This window comes from Prionailurus viverrinus, chromosome C1 (genome assembly GCF_022837055.1).
Source record: "Prionailurus viverrinus isolate Anna chromosome C1, UM_Priviv_1.0, whole genome shotgun sequence".
NCBI lineage: Eukaryota > Metazoa > Chordata > Mammalia > Carnivora > Felidae > Prionailurus > Prionailurus viverrinus.
In genome coordinates, this window is record NC_062568.1 from 116,980,754 (window position 1) to 117,004,207 (window position 23,454).

General features: G+C 37.3%; 1 protein-coding gene across 1 annotated transcript in view; it reads left to right on the forward strand.

Moving 5' to 3' along the window:
* RSBN1 (round spermatid basic protein 1) overlaps positions 1-23,454 on the forward strand; it is a 47,642-nt gene that overhangs the window by 19,172 nt on the left and 5,016 nt on the right. Inside the window, exons 3-6 of the mRNA XM_047872893.1 lie at positions 14,102-14,239; positions 14,544-14,686; positions 21,675-21,842; positions 23,083-23,191. Of these exons, the coding sequence (XP_047728849.1) occupies positions 14,102-14,239; positions 14,544-14,686; positions 21,675-21,842; positions 23,083-23,191 (558 nt within the window). The remainder of the gene's footprint in view (positions 1-14,101; positions 14,240-14,543; positions 14,687-21,674; positions 21,843-23,082; positions 23,192-23,454) is intronic.

Genomic DNA, 23,454 nt, shown 5'->3' on the forward strand with positions numbered 1-23,454 from the left:
CACTGTCAACATCCACCTCCCCATCCCCGTGGTATATTAGTTAGCAGGTGTTGAACCTACATTGACTGATCATAATCACTCAAAGTCCATAGTTTACATTATAGTTAACTCTTGGTGTTGTACATTCTGTGGGTTTGGACAAATGTATAATGACATGTATCCATCATTATGTTAGCATACAGAGTATTTTTGCATCCTAAAAATCTTCTGTGCTCTGCCTCTTCGTTCTTTTCCTTCCTCTCCCAACCTCTGGCAAGCACTTACCATTTACGGTCTCCATAGTTTTGCCTTTTCCAGAATGTTATATAATTGGGATCCTGGTGTGTAGCCTTTTCAGATTGGCTTTTTTTCACTTAATAATATGCATTTAAGGCTCCTCCATGTCTTTTTCATGGATTGATAGCTTTTTTTTTTTTGAATAATATTCTCCTGTCTGAGTATACTATAGTGTATCCATTCACCTATTAAAGGACATCTTGGTTGCTTTCAAGTTTTGGCAATTATGAATAATGCTGCTATCTTCCAAGTTTTTAACTGATTTATGACTGTCTTAAAAAGTATATGTATTTGGAGCACAGTTGAGCTTATGTCACTCTCAGCAATTGATAGAGGATAACTTTGTGAAGTTAAGTTTTTAATCTAAAGGACTATATAATCTATTGACAGAACAATATGTATATCAAATATAATTGCTTAAACTTTTATAGATATTATATAAATTTTTTTTTTAATGCATGAGAAGCGAACTTTTCTTACAGGCATTTTCTCCCTTGATTACACAATCCTTCTCCCCTCCCCACTTTGCCTTCTGATTTTTACTAAAGGTTGAGTTTTCTCTGGCATTATGTCTCTTGCTTCCAAAAGTAGTCTTACTTTTTACTGTTCTTTGGTCTCTATTTATCTCCCTCCAACCCTCCTACTACTCCTCTACTCAACTTGTTCTTTGCTTTCGAGTGCCATTTCCAGGCTAGAGTTTTTCAAACATGCCAGATCCTAGGAATAATCTGGAGTTGCTAGTTCCAGATACATATTTAGAATGTCAGGTTCCTCTCCTGGAAATTCTGATTCATTAGGTCTGGAGTGAGGCCTGAGATAAATACTTCAAGTGATTCAATTCCTATGAACAGGCAAGTTTAAGAAACGTTTAAACTATATACCATCTACCATTAATTACTCTGTTTTCCTTCATTTGACATGTAGATGTCATCCTTTTAGAATTTCAGAGAAATCATAAACCAAGGACTGTTAGAGATAATCTTGTCTAACCACTACATAGTGCAGATATTTTAGAAAATCATTTTGGGGTTGATAATTATTTATGAGCTTGTCTCTTCTTAAGGTTTCATAAGCCTGCCAGTGGACCATCATCATTGTCTGGAAAGCTTGCTTATTTTCTTTGGTCCACTTGCTTACTAGTTCATGAAGACTATTCAGACTTTTTATCTGCATACATCTTTTCTGCTTTCCCTTTCCCTCCTATTAAAATAGAAGAGATATCCCACCTTATCAAAAGCTAATCTTTCACCTGTGTTCTAGATTCGATTCCTCACTTTGCTTAGGATTGTCACAAAATATATATAATAAAATTAATATTTAACTACTTTTAAGTATGTAATTCATTGGCATTAAGTGCTTTCACAGTGGTATACAACCATCGCCATTATTCATTTCTAGAACTTATTCATCATCCCAAATAGAGACTACTCATTTGCTTAGGATGTTTACCCACCTCCACCCCCTTAATCTTCTCCCCCTCCATTCTCATATAATGTGTGAGTTATATTAGGTGAATTCTTTGTTTCCTTCATTTATAATAAAATACTAAGCTTTCTTTCTCCTGAAAAATAAATCCTTCTGAATTTGTGGTTTATTATTTCTCTGCATCTTGTAATATTTTGCTATGCATGTATGAACATATAAACTACATATAACTATTTTTTGTGATTTAACACTTAGTATTTTGCATTGTTTTGGTTCAATATTGCTTTAGAGAATTATGTTGATACATCTAACTCTAATTCATTTTAACCACTATATTTGCTATTTTGTTGTATGATTTTATCACTATTCTCCTGTTTTGTACATTTAGGTTGTTTACAGTTTTGTAATATTATCATGTTGCAGTAAGAACATATGTAGAGGTAGGTGTCCTGTATACATCTGATGTGTCCTATACATGTATGCCCTGAAATTTGTTTGCCTTTTTCTCCCATCCTGGGATTCCGTGACTATTCTGTTGACTGAATTTAGTGACTCCAATAAGATCTCACATGTCTGAAGTCTTTATTATACCATTACATTTTTTGGTAGTTCAGATAGGTGTGGAATTCTAGGTTGGAGATCATTTTCTTGAGATTTACAAAGGCATAACTCCAGTGTCTTTAAGCTTCTGGTGCTGCTATTGAGAAATCCAGTATTGTAATGATTCCTGATATTTTTAGGTGTCTTGTTTTTTTCTCTTTGGAAACATTTTAAAACCTCTTTACTGCAGAGTTTCAGAATATGGAGGATAATGTGCCATAAGATGGTTTTTATTTTCATATTGGGTTTTGTGTTTTAATTTATTGTGAACTCTTTCAGACATACATAGAGGTGTAAAGAATAATAAACACCTGTGCTCTTACCACTTGGCCCAGAAATAAAATGTTACCAATACAATCGAAGGCCACTTCCAACCCACGTGATTTTGTCAGATTTCATTGTGTGTGAGCCTTTTTGTATTCACTCTGTTGAGTATTTAGGCCTTCTCAATATGGAAATACGTATCCTTTTGTTTGGGTAAGTTTTCTTGTATTATTTTTGTTACTTTCCTTACCTCAGTCTTCGCTGTTCTTTTTTCCTGAAACTTTTATTAGTTGAACGTTAGGCCTCTTGATTGAATCTCTAAATTTTTCCTATCACTCCTTTTATTTTTCTTCGTCATTTTTGTCTACTTTCTGGGGAGATTTAACTATCTTCTTTTCCTCCTGTTGATTTATTTCAGCTGTGATGTTTTGAATTTAAGACCTTGTCCTTTTTTTAATTTGAATAACTTTTTGTTTCATGGATCCAGTATCGTCTTTCATCTATTCAATGGTATTAATCATGCTTGTTTTGAAATTTTCTTGTAGTTTGTTTCATCAAGTTCTTTTTTGTTTGTTTTAATCTTCTGTTTATGTTAGATATTTTCTTTAAATGTCTGGTGATCTGTTGATGTTTAAACATGAGTCAGTACAAAACTAGTTAGAAACTGTGAACACATAGGTGGGATTTGCCGCTGATGACTGGGTAGAGAATCTGGCCATATCATTATAAGAAAAGCTCCAAATGTCAATATTTAGAGATCTTTTCTCTGGGGCTTTTAATTTGTACAGCTAAGAATCCAGGGGATTATTTACCAGTGGAGTAGAGTAGTTCATACCTGTTTGCCAGAGTTTTTGGAGCTGAACTATGGAAATGTGTAGGTGAGTTCATTGTTTAATATATGGAATTTAACTTAATTGTCTGTTGTCAGTATAATGGTCCAGTTCCATGCTTGTGCCTGGTATCTTTGTTTCCATAGTCTCTTTGGTTCACTTTCTCCACAAAATAAGATAAGAAAAGAATATGGGGTGGGGTGAGGAGCAGGGAACATAGGTGGAGTGGAGGGATCTAACTAATTCTTTTACAAATATTAAACCCATTTAGCTCCATGCTTTGTTTCCCACCTTCTACTTAGGCTTTCCATGATTCTTTAGCATAAACTGACTTTTTGGTTGTCTTCTATGTAGGTACTCGGTATTGAAAGTTCTCAGTCTGCTAATTCCCCTGTATACTTTTCCCCTTATAAAAAATGATGCTAATGTATCTGTCAGTTTTTACTTGTGTTCTCTTTGAGCTTCTGGGATTTACAGCCCTTAGCTTTTATTCTCACTTCAGTGGGTTTTAATAAGGAATAGACATAAATCTTTTGTTTTGTCTGCCATGTTTGAATAGCAGTCCTCTTCACCTTTTCACCTTTACCAGATTCTTCCCATTAACATCAAACCATCACACAAAAGAAAACTTAAATAGAAAGATATATTATGTTCTTAGATTAAGAAGAGCCAACATCAAAATTACGAAAAAGAAAAGCAGTGATGGAGGAGTGCTCTACCAGATACCAATACGTTCTAGAGATTTAATGATTATGGGGTGCTTGGGTGCTCAGTCTAAGCATTCGACTCTTGATTTTGGCTCAGGTCATGGTCTCGCAGTTTGTGAGTTTGAGCTGCATCAGGGTCTGCACTGCCAGTGTGGAGCCTGCTTGGGATTCTCTTTCTGCTCCTCCTCTGTGCATGTGCGTGCACGTGTGCTCGCTCGCTCTCTCTCTCTCTCTCAAAAAATAAACTTAAGTAAAGATTTAATGATTAAATAAGTATTAGTTTATGAACATTATTTGGTGAAACAGAAAAGTAAGTCTAGAAATAGGCCCAGGTATATACAGGCTTCTGATATATAAAAGTGACAGTATCTCAAATCACTGATGGCAGAGAGATGATCATGTTGGGACATCAGGGTATTTATTTAGAATTCATTTTAGTATCCATATCACTGGTACCAAGATAAATTCCAAATGGGATCAAAGATTTAAATGTAGAAAATGTAGACCTAAATGTAATAGAAGAAAACATGGAAGAATTCTTTCATAACTTTGGAGTTCAAAAGGTCTTTCTAACTATGACCAAAACAAAACAAAAATCACTGTAGACACAGTCAAAAGACAAGTTATGAAAAGTTGTATACAGTTCATATCACTGATAGAAGATTAACCTTCCTAAACCATTAAGAGTTTTAGAAATAGGTAAGAGAAATAAATACTAGCAACCCAATTTAAAAATAAGCAAGCCTTGTCAATGGGTAGTTCACAGAAAAAGAAATACAAAGGGCCCTTTATTATTATTTTTTTAATTTTTTTTAATGTTTATTTCTGAGGCAGAGAGAGACAGAGCATGAGTGGGGGAGTGTCAGAGAGAGAGGCAGACACAGAATCAGAAGCAGGCTCCAGGCTCTGAGCTGGCAGCACAGAGCCCGACGCAGGGCTCGAACTCACAAACCGTGAGATCATGACCTGAGCCGAAGTCGGTCGCTCAACCGACTGAGCCACCCAGGCACCCCCTACAAAGGGCCCTTTAATCTCTTGTTTTAAAAGATCTATAGCTTCATTCCTAAGAGAGTGAAATTAACACTACTAAGATGGTAGTTCTTACCAAATTAATAAAAATCCAAAAGCTTGATAACATTTTTAATAGTGAGGTCGTAGGGCAACACATACTTTCTTAGAGTGCTAGGGGGAATGAAAGTTTATACGCTCCTATTGAGGTTTGCATGGTCTTTCCATTTAAAAAATTCTCTCTTGATCTTATTTCCTCCTCTCTACCAGCCTTTTTTATTTTCACAGCCTAACTTCTTGAGTTGTTTACACTTGCTGTCCTCATTTTCTCATCTCTCCTCAGGCTACTGGGTTTTGTTTCTGCCCTCATAATTTATCTGAAAAACCTCTCGTGTTAAGGTCACCAATGGGCATTTAAAAACAATTTTTTTTTAATGTTTTATTTATTTTTTAGAGGGAGACAGAGAGCAAGCAAGGGAGGGGCAGAGAGAGAAGGAGACACAGAATCCAAAGCAGGCTCCAGGCTCTGAGCTGTCAGCACAGAGCCCGACGCGGGGCTGAGCTCATGAACTGTGAGATCATGACCTGAGCTGAAGTTGGACGCTTAACCCGTGTGCCCCTCCATTTTTCATCTTCATCTTACTGAAGTCTCAGCAACATTTTGACCAAACCTCTTCAAATATTTTCTTATTTTGACTTTCATTATTTTGTGCTGTCTTGGTTTTCTTCTTCTCTGACCATTTGACAACTCCTTTATGTTCTTTTTTTGTCAGCTTTTTTTTTTTTTTTAATTGTATCTTTCCAAGACCCCTACTCTTTGAATTCTTTATGTTTTCTGTGCCAGTGATAAGATTTATATCCTCAGTCTACATCACTTGATTTCAGACCCAGCTTCCCTCTTGACATACCCACTTGGGCATTTTAGAGGTATTTGGTATTAGTTCCTATTGCTCCTGTAACAAATTACCATAAACATAATGCCTTAAAACAATACAAATTTATACCTTTTTACAGTTCTGAAGGCTCTGAAGGAGAATCTGGGTTTTGTTTGTTTGTTTGTTGCTTATTTTAGCTTCTAGTAGTCTTCTGTATTACCTGGTTCATGGCCTCTTCCTCCATCTTCAAAGTGCATCATTCCACTCTCAGGTTCCATCATCGCATTGTCTTCTTTTCTCTGCAGTCAATTCTCCCTGTGCTTCCTTATAAGAAATAAGGACGCCTGTGGTTATGTTTAGGGCTCACCTGGGTAGACTAGGCTACTCTCCCCATTTCAGGATTCTTAATTTATTTACAGCTGCAAAGTTCTTTTGCCATATAAGGTAACGTTCACAGATTCCAGGGATTAGGACCTGGATATCTTTGGAACCCATTATTCAGCCCACCACACATTTGAAGCTCCTCATGTTCAAGACTGAAGACCTCACCTTCCCACCCAAAGAGTGGTTTCTCTATTGGGTTGCAAAGGGCAGAGCTGGGGAGACATCTTTGACAGTCACTTCTTTGCTGTGTCATATCTAGTGTGTCTCCAAGTTCTGACAATTTTATGTCCTGAATATTTTTTCAGATCCTTTTTCCTTACTTTTTTCTAATCAGCTCCACTGTTACTAGTTTAGTTTATTGTTTATTTGGAATAGTACAGAAGCGTAACTGGTTTCTTTCAGTAACCCTCTGAGAAAATGAAACAGAAACAAAAACGCCAAGCCCCCTCTGCCCTGAAAAGATAAATCGATAACTTTCCTGTTACTACTTTAGATCCTTCAGTGATTTCCCAGAGCCTTTAGTGTAGGCTTCAAGGCTCTGCATAATCCAGCTATAGCTCATTTGTCCAGTCTCATCTTTATTTTTTTCTTTTCCTTTCTGTGTTTAGCATTATTAGCTTTCTTCATTGGAAAGGGCAACTCTTAAGGGATTTTGTTGCCTTTAAACTTGTTTTACAGATTTTAGCTCAATGTGACTTTGAGGAACACTTTGTTCTCTAGATCAGGATCCTTTGTTCTCTTTCTCAGTGTATTTATTCGTTCTATTCTGAGGACTTGTCACAGTTTATAATTAGATATTTGTTTAGATTACTGTTTGCCTCTCCCTATTAGACTGTAAACTTCCAGGGGCCAAGAGTGGGTCTGGTTTGCTATATCTATATTTAGGACAGTGTCTGACATGTAATAAACAGTAAACTTTTATTCAATGAGTGATACCAATTTTCCTATAATTCCTGTTTTTTATTTATATGAGTCCACTCTTCTACTTCAGTCTTCTTAAGTTAAATACTTTTTCTTTTTTTAATGTTTATTTGAGAGAGAGAGAGAATGTGTGCATGTGCGTGCAAGTCGGGGAGGGGCAGAGAGAGAGGAGACACAGAATCTGAAGCAGGTTCCAGCCTCTGAGCTGTCTGCACAGAGCTTGTCACAGTGCTTGAACCCATAAACCGCGAGATCATGACCTGAGCCCAAGTCGGTCACTTAACCGACTGAGCCACCCAGGCATCCTAATTACAGATTTTTAAAAGCTCAGAGCAGGAGCTAATACTCTGGATGTCATCTGTTTAGTACAGAGTATTGTCTCCCTTAGTATGCAAAGTAAGGGCATATGTTGTGGGTTTGGTTCCAGACCACCATAATAAAGCAAGGGAAATTAATGTTTTGATTTCCCAGTGTATATAAAAGTTATGTTTGCACTGTACTGTAGTCTATTAAGTATGTAATAGCAATATGTCTAAAGAAACAATGTACATACTTTAATTTAAAAATACTCTATTGCCAAAAAATGCTAACTGCTGTCATCTGTGCTTTCGGCAAGTCGTAATCTTTTTGCTGGCAATGGGTCTTGATGTGGATGGCTGCTGATTGATCAGAGTAGTAGTTGCTGAAGGTTGGGTGGCTGGCAATTTCTTGAGACAGCAGTGAAGTTTGCCACATTGATTGACTCTCTCTTTCACAAACAATATCTTTGTGCCATGTGATGCTGTTTGATAGCATTTTACCCACAGTAGAACTTCTGTCAAAATTGGAGTCTAACTTCTCAAACCCTGCTGCTGCTTTATCAACTAAGTTTCTGGAGCATTCTAAATCCTTGTCGTCATTTTGACAGTCCGCACAGCATCTTCACCAGTAGCAGATTCCATCTTAAGAAACCACTGTCTTTGCTCATCCATCAGAAGCAGCTCCTCATCCGTTCAAGTTTCATCATGAGATTGCAGCCATTCAGTCCCATCTTCAGGCTCCGCTTCTAATTCTAGTTCACTTGCTGTTTCCACCACATCCACAGCTACTTCCTCCACCGAAATCTGGAACCCCTCAAAATCATCCATGAGGACTGGATTCAACTTATTCCAAATTCCTGTTAATATTGTGTTTTTACCTTTTCGTATGAATCACTAATCTTCCTTTTTTTAAAATTTATTTTGAGAGAGAGCATGTGCACGTGAGCAAGCAGGGGAGGGGCAAAGAGACAGAGAAGCCCAATCAGGCTCCACGCTGTCAGTGTAGAGCATGACGGGGGGCTTGATCTCATGAATCTTGAGATCATGACCTGAGCTGAAATCAAGAGTCAGATGCTTAACTGACTGAGCCACCCAGACACCTCATGAATGTTCTTAATGGCATCTAGCAATGGTGAGGCTTTTCCAGGCTTTCCATTTACTTTGCCCAGGTCCATCAGAGGAATCGCTATCTGTGGTGGCTACATAGCCTTACAAAATGTTTTTGTTTTTGTTTTTTTTTTTTTTTAAATAATAAGACTTAAAAATTGAAATGACTCCTTGATCCATGGACTGCGGAATAGATGTTGTGTTAGAAGGCATGAAAACAATATTTATCTCATTGTACATCTCCATTAGAGAACTCTTGGGTAGCCAGGTACATTGTCAGCAGTAATATTTTGAAAGGTATCTTTTTTTCTGAACAGTAGGTCTCAACAGTGTAAACCATTGTAAGCAGATGTGCTGTCATCCAGGCTTTGTGTTTCATTTATAGAGCACAGGCAGAATAGATTTAGGGTAGTTTTCAAGGGCCCTACGATTTTTGGAATGGTAAATGAGTTTTGGTTTCAACTTAAGAGTCACCAGCTGCATTACCCTCTCATAAGAGAGTCAGCCTATCCCTTGAAGCTTAGAAGCCAGTCACTGACTTCTCTGGCTATGAGAGTCCTAGATGGCATCTTCTTTCAATATAAGGCTATTTTGTCTACATAGAAAATCTGTTATTTACTGTAGCCACCTTCATTAATTGTCTTTGCAGGATCTTCTGGATAAACTTGCTGCATCTTCTACATCAGCACTTGCTGCTTCACCATGTGCTTTTCTATTACGGAGATGACCTTTTTCCTTAAATCTCATGAACCAGCCTCCTCCTGCAGCTTCCTTAAGTCTCTTATCCTTCACAGAATTGATAAGAGTTGGCCTTTGCTCTGAGTTAGGCTGTGGCTTAAAGGAATGTTGTCTGGTTTGATCTTTTATCCAGACCACTACAACTTCCACTGTATCAGCAGTAAAGCTCTCTTCCTTATCATTTGTGTGTTGCACTGTAGCAGCACTTTTAATTTCCTTCCAAAAATTTTCCTTTATTGACAACTTGGCTGTTTGGTATAAGAGGCCTAATTTTTGGCCTGTCTTGGTTTTTGACCTGCCTTCCTAACTGAGCTTAATAATGTCTAGCTCTTGAGGGTGCTTAGGTGGCTCAGTCGGTTGAGTGTCCGACTCTGGCTCAGGTCATGAACTCACAGTTCTGTGGGTTTGAACTGTCGGGCTCTGTGCTGACAGCATGGAGCCTGCTTCGAATTCTGTCCCCTCTCTCTCTCTGCCCCTTCCCTGCTCAACACGGTCTCTCTCTCTCAAAAAAAAAACATTAAAATAATAATAATCTCTTGCTCTTGATTTAAAATGAGAGACCTGTGACCCTTCCTTTCACTTAAACACTTAAAGGCCATTGTAGAGTCATTAAATGAACTAATTGTAGTTTTGTTGTGTCTCAGGGAATAAGGCCTAAGCCTGAGGAGAAGAGAGAGGGATGGGGGCAACAGCTGATCAGTAAAGCAGAACGGACACAATATAGATTGTTCACTGTCTTGTGTGGTGTGGTTCATAGTGCCTCAAAACAATTATAGTAATGACATCAAAGAGCATTGATCACAGATCATCATAACAAATAAAATAATAATGAAAAAGTTTGAAATACTGTGAGAATTACAAAAAATTTGCTTACAAAGTGAGCAAATGTTAGAAAAGTGGTGCTGATAGGCTTACTCTTGGCAGGGTTGCCTCAGACCTTCAATTTGTAAAAAGTCAATTATCTATGAAGCATAATATCTGTGAAGTGCAGTAAAGTGAAGTGCAATAAAATGATGTGTGCTAGTATACAAGATCTGAGACATAGGCTAAACCACCATAACAAAGAGATGTCACATACAGTGGCTGGAACAAAATAAAAGTTTCTCTGGAGTAATATATCCAGAGGTTAAGCAACTCTGTTCTGTTACATATGTCATCCAGGATTCTCCTTTCCTTTTAAGTTTTGCCAGTCCCTTTGGTTGTGTTGTCTGCATAGTTGAACCTGGCTCTCAAGACAGAAAGAGGAAGTAGAGAGCTGCTTACTTATAAAGGCATGCTCTGGAAATTACATATGTAACTTGTACTAAGATCTCATTGGCCAGAACTTAGTTCCAGGCCACACTTGGCTGCCGAGGAGCCTAGCTCATTGGCTATATGCCCAGGAAGTTCTTTTTCCAAAAACAAGAAGGGTAGAATTAGTAGTTTGTTTGGCATAGGTGTCACACAGTTGGTACATGTTGAATTTCTGGTCATAAATGCTGTCCATCTTCTAACTTGTGCACTTAATTATTTAAATGCTTTATAAACATTAGCATTTATGAACATTTTTACATCAGTGATACACCATTCTTCAGCTTTACTACCTTTTTTTTTTTTTTTTTGCCACAGTTTAATGGCTGGTTTTTACATCCTTTCTAGCCACAGGATAAATTATAAGTTTATAATACTACATTTTTTATATAAAAAATAATTCAAATCCCTATTTCCAAATAGGAAAGGATGCTTATATTTATTAATGTCACATATTAATTATCCTAGGTGTTTGCATTTTAAGTTGTCTTCAAGTTCATTGCTATTGATTTAATGGGATTAAATTAGGTAAACTTCAAACACTGTGATATAAAAATATTCAGTCTTACTTTGTGTGTAATGTGAATTCCTTCAATTAATAATGCATTAAGAGTTGCATAATCTCCAAGCTAGCAAAAGTGGCACATAGCAGTGTGCTTTTTCAGGATTAGTCTTGAGTTCTGTAAGCTTTAAATTGTAATGTGTCTTTAGCGTAGTTCTTAACATAAAATGCCCCTATTCTGTATATTTGAAAGCCTTTCTTGGTAAAGGAATTTCTGATAATTGGGAATAGTTGGTGGGGGTGTTGTAGGGAGACTGATATTTATTACTCCTGGAAGCATGCGATTCCTAGAACTGGTACTGAAGGTTAGTAAATCTCCGTTAGTTGTTTTACGATGCTTGGCTAAGAAAAGTTAGAATAATGCTTAGAAAGCTTCCCTACTTCTCCTTTATCTGCATCCTGTGATCATCTTCTTTCCCAGTCTGCCCCCTCTGACTTTTCATAGCATGATGATCATTCATACAAATGATGGGAAGGTAACTCATACAAATACATATGGAAAGTAATTTTGTCCTGGGCAGTTGCTGCTTAATGATCATATAAGGTGATTTTCGGAAAGATTTGTAAGGAGTTAAGAAATCCCTGATATTTGAGAATAGGATCTAAGCCCTTTTTTGTTGTTGTTGTTTGTATTGTGTATGTATAGGGGTGCTATTAAATTGTCCACAGAAAAAAATAGTGGGTTCTGAAAATGTTGCTAAAGAACTAATAGTAAAGAACTGTGTAAAAAATGCTAGATGGTCTGGGCGCCTGGGTGGCTCAGTTGGTTGAGCATCCGACTTCAGCTCAGGTCATGATCTCACAGTACAAGGGTTCGAGCCCCATGTTGGATTCTGTGCTGACAGCTCAGAGCCTGGAACCTGCTTCAAATCTGTGTCTCCCTCTCTCTCTGCCCCTCCCCCACTCACACTGTCTCTCTCAAAAATAAACAAACATTAAAAAAGTAAAAACAAAACAAAACTGGATGGTCATTTATGCCTTGTATTGAGGCAAAAGGATATTTAAAACAATCCCAATTGATTCTTAGTTTTTTTTTTTAATGTTCAATAGTGACCTGCCTTATAAAGGTACAACTGTATATTAGGCCTTTCAATCTAATCTGCACCATAACTAAGATAGTGAATGTTTGGTTACTGATCCAAGGTGGAAATTCTGCTTAGAATTCAACATTTTTCGTTTAGTCATTTGTATGCATGGATCTGTCTTTATCCTTGAGAAACATTTTACTTATTTATTTCTTTGTTTATTTTTAAGTTTGTTTATTTTGAGAGAGAGGGTGCAGGGAAGGGGCAGAGAGAGAGAATCCCAAGCAGGCTCTGCACTATTAGTGGGCTCGAATCCATGAACTGTGAGATCATGACCTGAGCTGAAACCAGGTTGGACACTTAACCAACTGAGCCACCTAGGTGCCCTGAGAAACATTCATTTTATTTTATTTTATTTTATTTTTTTTTTTTTATTATTTTTTAATTTATTTTTGGGACAGAGAGAGACAGAGCATGAACGGGGGAGGGGCAGAGAGAGAGGGAGACACAGAATCAGAAACAGGCTCCAGGCTCCGAGCCATCAGCCCAGAGCCCGACGCGGGGCTCGAACTCAGGGACCGCGAGATCGTGACCTGGCTGAAGTCGGACGCCCAACCGACTGCGCCACCCAGGCGCCCCGAAACATTCATTTTAAATTGGAGGTGGGAAGGGGCACCTGGGTGGCCTTAGTCGGTTAAGTGTCTGACTTGGTTTCACCTCAGGTCATGATCTCATAGTTAGTGGGTTCGAGCCCCACACTGGGCTCTGTGCTGACAGGTCAGAACCTGGAGCCTGCTTTGGATTCTGTGTCTTCCTCTCTCTCTGCCTAAGAAAATACAAGAAGTGACGTAGAAGAATAATATCAGATTGTATCGAATCAATCGGTAGATTCCGTTAAAATTTTTTTTTAAGTTTAAATTCCAATTAGTTATCATACAGTGTAATACTAGTTTCAGGTGTACTAGTAGATTCCATTTGAATGCTTGGATTCTCTGGGCTACAAATTGGTATAAAATATGCCCTAAATTCACTAGAGAGTTGATGTAAAGAAAATGTCTCTGTGTTTCAGAAAAGGAAAAGATCATGAAGGGTGATCAGGAAGGCTTCCAGAAAAAAAGAACTGATCTTTGAAAGACAAGATTTGGGTTGACAGAAAAGAGGACATTCCAAGTAGGGCGTATTTAAGGGAAAAATCATTGTAGGTAGAAGTAAGTTTGGCATAAGTTGGGTAGACAAAAAGATCAGTTTGCCTAGGGTAGAGGATCTTACATGCAAGTAACTGGGAGGGAGATTGGGTTTGATAACAGCCTGGTATCTTGCCTGATATGAAGGTTTTCACTAGGGAATACAAAATGGATATGGAAGATTAATCTGACCGTGGTCTCTCTCTCTTTTTTTTTTTTTTTAATTTTCTCTGCCCTGCCAGTTTTACTTTTTATTTGCCAATTTTTTTTTCCAAAATAAAGATCAGTTTAGAGTGTTTTCAAAGTATAAAAAATCATTCTCAGAGAAGTTTAAGTGTATCTTAATGTCTTCAATGTTTCTTTGAGATGTTGGGATCATAGACTAACTTGCTCTTTGAAATTTCTGTTTGTGGCACTTACCATATTAATGTGTTTCAGTGTGCGAGAGCATCTTTCTGTAACTATGGGCTTTATCCAAGGTACAGACTGTTGAGTTCATAGTATGTAAAAGAAATAGCAACATTGGAAACAATACTGTTTTATAATTCTTTAATTATATTATAGTGTACTTCAGTCCTTTATCCTCCCTCTTTCGTTTTATCTCAGGTCAACAGGACATACTGCTGTGGCACCTACCGAGCAGGTCCCATGCGGCAGATAAGTCTTGTTGGAGCAGTAGATGAAGAAGTTGGTGATTATTTCCCAGAGTTCCTTGATATGTTAGAAGAATCACCATTTCTGAAAGTGAGTGTTAATTCCAATTATTAGAGTTCTGATCATTATTTAAGTGGACACTTTCTGTGAAAAAAATGTTAATTTTGTCTAGTAAAATTACATTTTATCTGGTGTTTTGAATAGGAATGTTTAAAAAATTGGTTCAGAATAATTAACTTCAATGATTCTTTTTTACATATAAATTACTATCTAATATAGCATTTATTCATATATAAAATCAACTTCCTAGAGCTTTATTTTGGGTGGTAGTGGGATTAACTTGTAAATAGTCAAAAAGATTTTTTTTAACGTGACTCATTTATCTGACTTCTAGATGACTTTGCCCTGGGGTACACTTTCCAGCCTCCGACTCCAGTGTAGGTCCCAGAGTGATGATGGGCCTATCATGTGGGTTAGGCCAGGAGAGCAGATGATCCCTACAGCAGATATGCCAAAGTCACCCTTCAAAAGACGACGGTAAACATTTATTTTTCCCAAATAAGCAAAAGCACTTTTTAAAAATTTGGTTGCTAATAAAAATGATTGAGACCTGAACACAGTTTGAAAACCATTTTAAGAGCTATCTTAAATAAATCTTTAGTGGTCAGTTTCTTAGTCCAGCCTTCTCATTAGTCACCAGAGTGAGGCATCTTTCTAAAAAAACAACTCTAATTTTTGCCTGTTTTCTAAAACCTGGGTCCTAACTGCCTACAAGGTGAAAGTCCAAACTTCTTTGTGTGGTCTACAAGGATCTTTCATAATCTGGCCCCAAAAGTTCTTCTAGCTAGATCAGTTTATAGTTACTCCAGCCATGCAGAGTTCACTTTTCAAACCGTGGTCTTTGACAACTCTGTGCTTTTGCACTGTTCTTTTTATTTGGAATGGCTTCTCCCCCATTTTCCTTTCTCCCTGACAGGCGCTTAATAAGTTTTCAAAACTAAACTTAGATGTCACTTCCTTTGTGAAGCATAGACAATTAATTGTTCCCTTCTCTGTGCTCACACATCATTCTTCATTAATGATCTGTTTACATGCTTTTGGTTTTTACTAAATTTTGAGCTCTGAGGACAGTGACTGTGTTTTATTCTTCTCAATCTCCATGGCACATGAGCCGGTGATCAGTCTTTGCTGAATGAAACCAGTAATGTATATCTCCTATAGTAATTCATACTGGGCTAACATATTTTGTGTTTCAGACACTTAAAACAAATGTAGATTAACTTATTCTGGTACTGTGAAAAATCTAATGAGACTGAAAATGATTCATATTTGTTTCGACTATGGAAATAGCAACCCCAGATAAGTACCCAGAAGTGCATTTTAATAGACTAGTGTAGACCTTACCTTAAAGCTCCCAGGGGAATGATGCTAAAGCTAAGTATGGAATAACCTTAGGTACTTGAGATACTGTGCAAAAGTACTTTGTAAAAACTATATGTGAATGCAAGGTGATGAAATGGTAGAACGTGGAGTAAACTAAAACTTCTGCACGTTGCTAGACCACAGCAGGTTTTGTACATCATGATGATGAGTCTTGAAATTCTAAATTCTTAAGTACTGTATGTATACAGTACTGTGATCTTTCCAAAAAGGAAGCGACCACTGTTTGTTTCTTGATTATGATAAACTTTTAGAAAAATCAGATAATAGTAAAACAAAGGCAAAATATACCCATAATCCCACCCATTGAGGCATATCGGCCTTTCAGATTTTAGTGTTATACTCATAAACTTCATACACAAATGAGCTTATTCTTTATGTGATGTTTACTTTTAAACTTGGTTTTTTTAATCCCTTAAGTTTATGTGTTCTATTAGATGCACTTACATCATCATTTCTAAATGACTACTTTGTTCTCACTGAGTGGTTGTATCAGGATTTATTTAACCAGTTCTTTTTTAGTGTAAATTTTTTGACAAACATGACAGTGGTATGCTGGAGCCAGCTCACAGGGCCATTATTAGCCTCCCTGTTCCACATAGAATGAGGTCACATTAGTTGCTTGAAATTGGCCATGTTGGGAGTATTTATACCACAGAAATAAGCAAATCAGCTACAGTCAGCCATCTTCCCCCCAAACCGGTTGTTTGGAAGTGTATAAACACATCACTGATTGTGGGGTACCTGCTGGCTGGCTTGTTGGCTGACTACATGGATGGCTGGTTGGTAGGGAGACACAGAATCCAAAACAGGCTCCAGGCTCTGAGCTGTCAGCACAGAGCCTGACGCGGGGCTCAAACTCACAGACCGTGAGATCATGACCTGAACTGAAGTCGGACACTTAACTGACTGAGCCACCCAGGTGCCCCATTAACATTTTTTTAAATTTTGTTGATCTGATTGGGCAGAAATGTCTCATTTTAATTAGTTTTTCTTTGAGGGTTTGTGTTTCTTTTGTGATTCCTTTTTCATTTTACCCATATTTCTACTAGGCTGTTTTTTATTTAAAATTCTCTATAGGACTATTAACTATTTTTTTTTAATGTTGCACATTTTCCTCATTCTTTTTTAGCTTCAGTTTTATCTTTACTCAACCCCTCCCCCCCAACCCTCCCATTTATTTTTCCTTACAGAGATTTTTATATGTTGTCAGATCTGTCTTTTCCTCTGAGGTTTCTATCCTACTGGCAGGCTTAGAAATACCTTTTCTCATTATTATAAAATATTCATCTATATTTTCTCCTAGTACTTTTGTGATTTCAGTATTTACATGTTTTACTTACATGGTATTGATTTCAGGACAGAGGGAGAGATTGATCAATTTTTCCAAGTAGTTAGGCACCTGTACCAACATCATTTGCTTAATAATTTATTTTTTCTCCACTAATATGAGGGGCTATCAAATTTTATTTTTATTGGGGTTAAATATTCTTAAGCAAAGTATCCAAAGGCACTTTGAACTAGAGTGAATAAATCAGAACTTAAAACGCTAACGTCATCTTTTTGTGTTAATGAGAATGCTCTATTGCTGAAAATAGTGAAATCACTGTGAGAAGTGTCGGGTGATCAAGGGCACTGCTAATGAAGATGGCCTTTGAATTTATGGACTTTGAAGAAATACATGCACAGGGTTTTAAAAAATCAAATAGTACGGTAGGGTTTGTAATGAAAAATCGTGGCCACCTTTCCCTCCAGATGCAGATACCTTTTTACCAGAAGCAAAAACCATTTCTGTTTTTAATGTCCTTTGTTTTAAGACTTTGGCAGGAAATTTGCCAATTTCTTGGTATGATAGATTAGGACTCCTTCCCTTCACTTTGTCTCCCAATAGTTAAATGACTCTCTACTTTCTTCCTCCTCCTTTCTACTTTTTGTCAGCTGTGCTTATGCATTGTTGAGGTTAATTCATATTGTGCTTTAAAGCCATAATTAGGTTTTATATGCTTTATCAATAGGTGTATTCTAGGATTTGAAAACCAGTAAATGCCATTTATATTATGGGAAGGTAAGTTTATGCAGACCCAACCAATAGGCTAAAAAGTTACATTCTAAAGTTCCAATGTTGCTTATTACTCAAAGGGGTAATATACAAAAGAATCTTTCCTATATTTCACCTAGATACTGAAAATCATGTTACATTTTAAATAGTTTCATGTTTGGACTGTGCTTTTTTTTTTTTGTTTTGTTTTGTTTTGGTTTGGTGTTTTTTTTTTTTTTTTTTAAATTTTTTTTTTTTCAACATTTATTTATTTTTGGGACAGAGAGAGACAGAGCATGAACGGGGGAGGGGCAGAGAGAGAGGGAGACACAGAATCTGAAACAGGCTCCAGGCTCTGAGCCATCAGCCCAGAGCCCGACGCGGGGCTCGAACTCACGGACCGCGAGATCGTGACCTGGCTGAAGTCGGACGTTTAACCGACTGCGCCACCCATGCGCCCCTTGTTTTGGTTTTTAATCTGTTTTCCCTGCAGTTTCTGATTGCCCCTCTTTTGAAGGGGGACATACACTTTTCTTGATCATATCCCTATTCTATTCTCTTTTTTGCTCCAAATACATTTCTTTCTTCTAGAATCACCCTTTCTCTATGGCTTTGACTTTGGCTATGGTTTTTTTTTTTTTTTATATAGTTGTTTTTGTTTTTTGTTTTTTTGAGAATGTTGATAGTTACCTTGCTTTCTGTGCTTTTATCATATCCTCAAGAATCCAAAACTTTAATCATACTGTATGCTCTAACACATAACTTTTTTACCTGGAAATCTTTTGGAGCTCTGTGTTCTCTTCAATGCGAAAAGCTTTTTTCACAGTTATCAACGTAGGACCTCCCACTTAATGCATTTATGTATTAACCTACAGTTGTCTTCTTGGGTTTATTTCCTTCTTTTGATTTAGCACATTCTCAAGTAACATTCTAAGAAAAGGAAGAAAAGGAATATTCTCAGAAATATTCTGAGTCATGATATGTCTGAAAATTCCTTTTTTTCTCATGAAATAGGATTGATAGCTTAACTGGATTCCAGAGGATGTATTTTCCCTTAAAACTTGTAGCTTACCACAGTGTTTTCTGGTATCTAATATTGTTTATGAGAAGTCTTAATGCCAATGTAATTTTTTTTTTTTTTTATAGGTAACCTATTTTCCTCTCTGAAAGCTTAATTTCACAATGACACATCTTTGGGTCTTTCATTCTTATTATTATATTTAATCTTTGTTGTGATTTGATAGGTCCTAGAAAGATTCTCCTTTCATTTCTGGGAATTTTTCTTGCTTAACTGCTTTGGCAATCTCTTCATTTTCTGTTATTTCTTTCTGAAACTACTGTTGACGGAGTAACCGATCTCCCAGTTTGATTATCCTCATATTTCTTATTATCTGTTTGCTTTTGATTTGGGGACATTCACTCGACTTTTTTCTTTGGAATTCTTACATTTTAGCATTGTTTATTTTGGTCTTTGTCAGGCTGCTACAGGCTGTCTTCACATATTTGGTGATTTGTGGTTGACACATTCATATTTAGAAATAAAGCATTGGGCTTACCGGACGTTCTATTTATACTTCAGTGAGGCTTATCACTAGGTAGGCTTCACTTCAGAGTTAATAGGCATAGAATTGGACATGAAAGGGTATGGCCACACGCCAGAGGATTACATTAGTTCTGTGAATGTGGTAAGTTTAGTGTGTTTAGAGAACATGAAGGGTTTTTTTGTTTCTGTTTTTCTGAAAGTTTATCAGGATGCTTTTGGCTACAAGCAGCAAAAATTTGATTCAAACTGGTTCATAAAATATTATCTTATGTAGTAAGAAGTCTAGAGAGCTTGGCTCTTGGCACCAAATATATATATATGGTCAGTGATTCAGTACTTTCATCAAGGAATTGGCTCTTTTTCTCTGCTGTCATATTCTTTGCCTGGGCTTTGTACTCACAGTGGCTTCCTTTATGGTTGCTGGATGATTACTGTGGTCTAGGTATCACATATGGATCTAGTTATATGCAATAGAAGAAAAAAAGCATCTTTTCTTCTGTCATACAAGCTAGGAAACTTCCCAGAAGTCTCCTTAGCAAATTTCCTCTCTTACTGCTGGCCAGAGTCAGTTTGTGTCCATTTTTTTTTTTTTCAATATATGGAATTTATTGTCAAATTGGTTTCCATACAACACCCAGTGCTCATCCCAACAGTTGCCCTCCTCAATGCCCATCACCCACCCTGCTCTCCCTCCCACCCCCCATCAAGCCTCAGTTTGTTCTCAGTTTTTAAGAGTCTCTTATGCTTTGGCTCTCTCCCGCTCTAACCTCTTTTTTTTTTTTTTTCCTTCCCCTCCCCCATGGGCTTCTGTTAAGTTTCTCAGGATCCACATAAGAGTGAAAACATATGGTATCTGTCTTTCTCTGTATGGCTTATTTCACTTAGCATCACACTCTCCAGTTCCATCCACGTTGCTACAAAGGGCCATATTTCATTCTTTCACATTGCCATGTAGTACTCCATTGTGTATATAAACCACAATTTCTGTATCCATTCATCAGTTGATGGACATTTAGGCTCTTTCCATAATTTGGCTATTGTTGAGAGTGCTGCTGTGGACATTGGGGTACAAGTGCCCCTATGCCTCAGTACTCCTGTATCCCTTGGGTAAATTCCTAGCAGTGCTACTGCTGGGTCATAGGGTAGGTCTATTTTTAATTTTTTGAGGAACCTCCACACTGTTTTCCAGAGTGGCTGCACCAATTTGCGTTCCCACCAACAGTGCAAGAGGGTTCCCGTTTCCCCACATCCTCTCCAGCATCTATAGTCTCCTGATTTGTTCATTTTGGCCACTCTGACTGGCGTGAGGTGATATCTGAGTGTGGTTTTGATTTGTATTTCCCTGATGAGGAGCGACGTTGAGCATCTTTTCATGTGTGTTTGTGTCCATTTTTAAATCAGTTACTGGCAAGGGGAATGCGTTTGCCACAGTTTGTCAGGATTCATCAGGATCTACCTTTGAAACTTGTAAATGAGGTCACTTATGGGGCAGGAGCAGATACCTAATGAGAATCAGAGTTCTGTCAGGGAAATAAATAGGATAGATGGATGCTGAGTGGATCAACCATAGCATGGGGGTAGATGTCTGACCTCATTTCTACTCACAGGGGTGGTGGGTGACTGGTTTATTTGCAGAATTTCACTTTAATTCCCCCTTTCTCAGCCTTACTACATTTCTGTCTGTCAACATCATGATAATGGGCTTTTTTTTTTTTTTTCTTTTTTGCACCTATTAGTCTTCAAGGTCTTTTGGGCAGGCCAGCTGCCTTTTTAGTTGCTATTCCCTTCTAGTGTATTCCAGGCCTGTGGCTTTCTCTGCTCAGTTTTACTAGACACTTTTAATCATTTTCTGTCTTCCAGAAATTTGTTGATATTGTTCATGCACTAATTCATTTCCTTTGTTGGTTTTTATTCATTCCTTTACTATCACCTTTAGATTATTTAGAAATTCTTGAGCACATGAAAAAGCAGAAGATAATATACTAAAGTCTCATGTAGTCAATGTCAGCAGTTATCAACTCACAGCCAGTTATGTTTCATCTGTATTCTTATCCATTCGCCCATCTCCTCTCTCCCACCCCTACCATATTAGTTTGAAGCCTTTTACTTTCATTTTAATGTGGAAGGAGATCATGTACATGCTCAGTTTTCCATCTTGAATCAAGTCTGTTTTGAGAATTAAGATGATTGAGGGTGAAGAAACATACAGCCTTGAACTTTGAATTGTGTTTCCTATTGCTTGAAAACTAAATTTTGTAAATTGTAACACTACATTTGAGCCAAATAAAAAATATAGCCTCTACATTATCATGACATCCCAAGAGAAGAAGGTAATGACATTGAGCATTATGGTATAGTGTGTTAAATGTTAATGATCAAAATCATGGAACCCTTATCAGTTCTGACCTTATTTAAAATTTGATATTTTAGCAGACTTTTTCACCTTACTGCTATTAATACTTTCCTCCCCTCCCCCCTTTACTTCACAACCAAATCAACTCCAGATCAATGAATGAAATTAAAAATCTCCAGTACCTACCTCGGACCAGTGAACCCCGTGAAGTCCTCTTTGAAGATAGGACAAGAGCTCATGCTGACCATGTAGGTCAGGGGTTTGACTGGCAGAGTACGGCTGCTGTTGGGGTTTTGAAAGCTGTACAGTTTGGTGAATGGTAAGTTAATGAAACTCAGCTATAAGGTTGGTTAATGCTGTCTGAGAAAATGTGGACTCCATTTAAAAGTTTAGGGACTAATTTTTTTTTAGAAATTGTGGTAAAATACCCATAACATGAAATTGAAATGAAAAATCTTTGCCATTTTAAGTGTACATTTCAGTGGTGTTAAGTATATTTACATTGTTGCAAAGCAGATTTTGAGAGCTTTTTTGTCTTGCGAAACTGTAACTCTGAAACCAGTAAACCTTAACCCCTTTTCTCCTCTGTCCCCAGCTCCTGGTAGCCTTCATTGTACTTACTGTTTCTATGAATTTGACTACTTTAAATACCTCGTATAAGTGGAATCACACAGTAGTTCTTTTGTGACTGGCTTATTTTAGTTAGCATAATATCTTCAAGGTTCATCCATATTATATCATGTGTCATAATTTCCTTCCTTTTTAACGCTGAGTAGTATTACGTTATATGTATATGGCACATTTTGTTTATCTGGTTTCACTCATCAGCGGACACTTGGGTTGCTTCCACCTTTTGGCTGCTCTGAAAAAACATCTCTTCATGTCTCTGCTTTCAGTCTTTTGGGTATATCCCCGGAAGTGGAATTGCTGGATCATTTGATAATTCTATTTTTAATTTTTGGAGGAACTGCTATACTATTTTCCACAGTGGCTGCACCCTTTTACATTCAGTTGGAATCCAAAGCTCAGAGCATGGAATTTAGTTTGTCTAAAAACTGTTTTGTTTTGTTTTTCATATTTATAACTTCAGGGCCTTCAGTATTACTATAGAGTTTGACCTTTTTTGGAAGCATAGTTCAATCACAGCTTGACAGTAAGTATTTCAAGTTAAAGATCATTCTGTCACCCCCCCCCCCCCCCCCCCAGTTTGAAAACTGGAAGGTGTGATAGTTATGTGGCTGCTATGTTTTCTCTCCACTGTGTTCCATCCTGATGACGACATTACAGGGTGGTGAAAGGATGCAGTTGCAACTAGTTTAGAATGAAACTGTTTTTAGTCACTGCTGTTTTTTGTAACAACTAATCTAATTTTCATTTTTTTAAACAGCTTTATTGGTGTTTTATTTATTTTTTAAATGTTGGTTAAAGACGCAAATGTATATTCCTGTGTGTCTATTTCTGTGCTAGTAGGAGCATTTCCAGGAATAGGAGAACTGAAATTTGCCATCATTTTCCATTATGAGATGCAGGTTTCTAAAACTTAATTTTGTTAATCTTAGGAGTGACCAGCCTCGCATAACCAAAGATGTGATTTGTTTTCATGCTGAGGATTTTACTGATGTTGTACAGAGACTTCAGTTAGACCTTCATGAACCTCCAGTTTCCCAGGTGAAACTTTTGCTTTTTTATTATCTTTTGAGTGAGATAACAGAAATAAGGATTGTACCCAGTTTATTTTGCATTTGATCTTATAGTTGGATACATGGGATGGTAAATTTAATTTCAAGTGCTATTAAAAGCTGTGTGTGGAGAGTGTCAAAAATCATTAACACAGAGCTTCCCAAATAGAATGCTTGAGATCCCTTTAATCTTTGGGATACCCGGTTGGCCCAGATGGCCAGAGGGTCCGGACTGCTCAGTTCTGGCTGTAA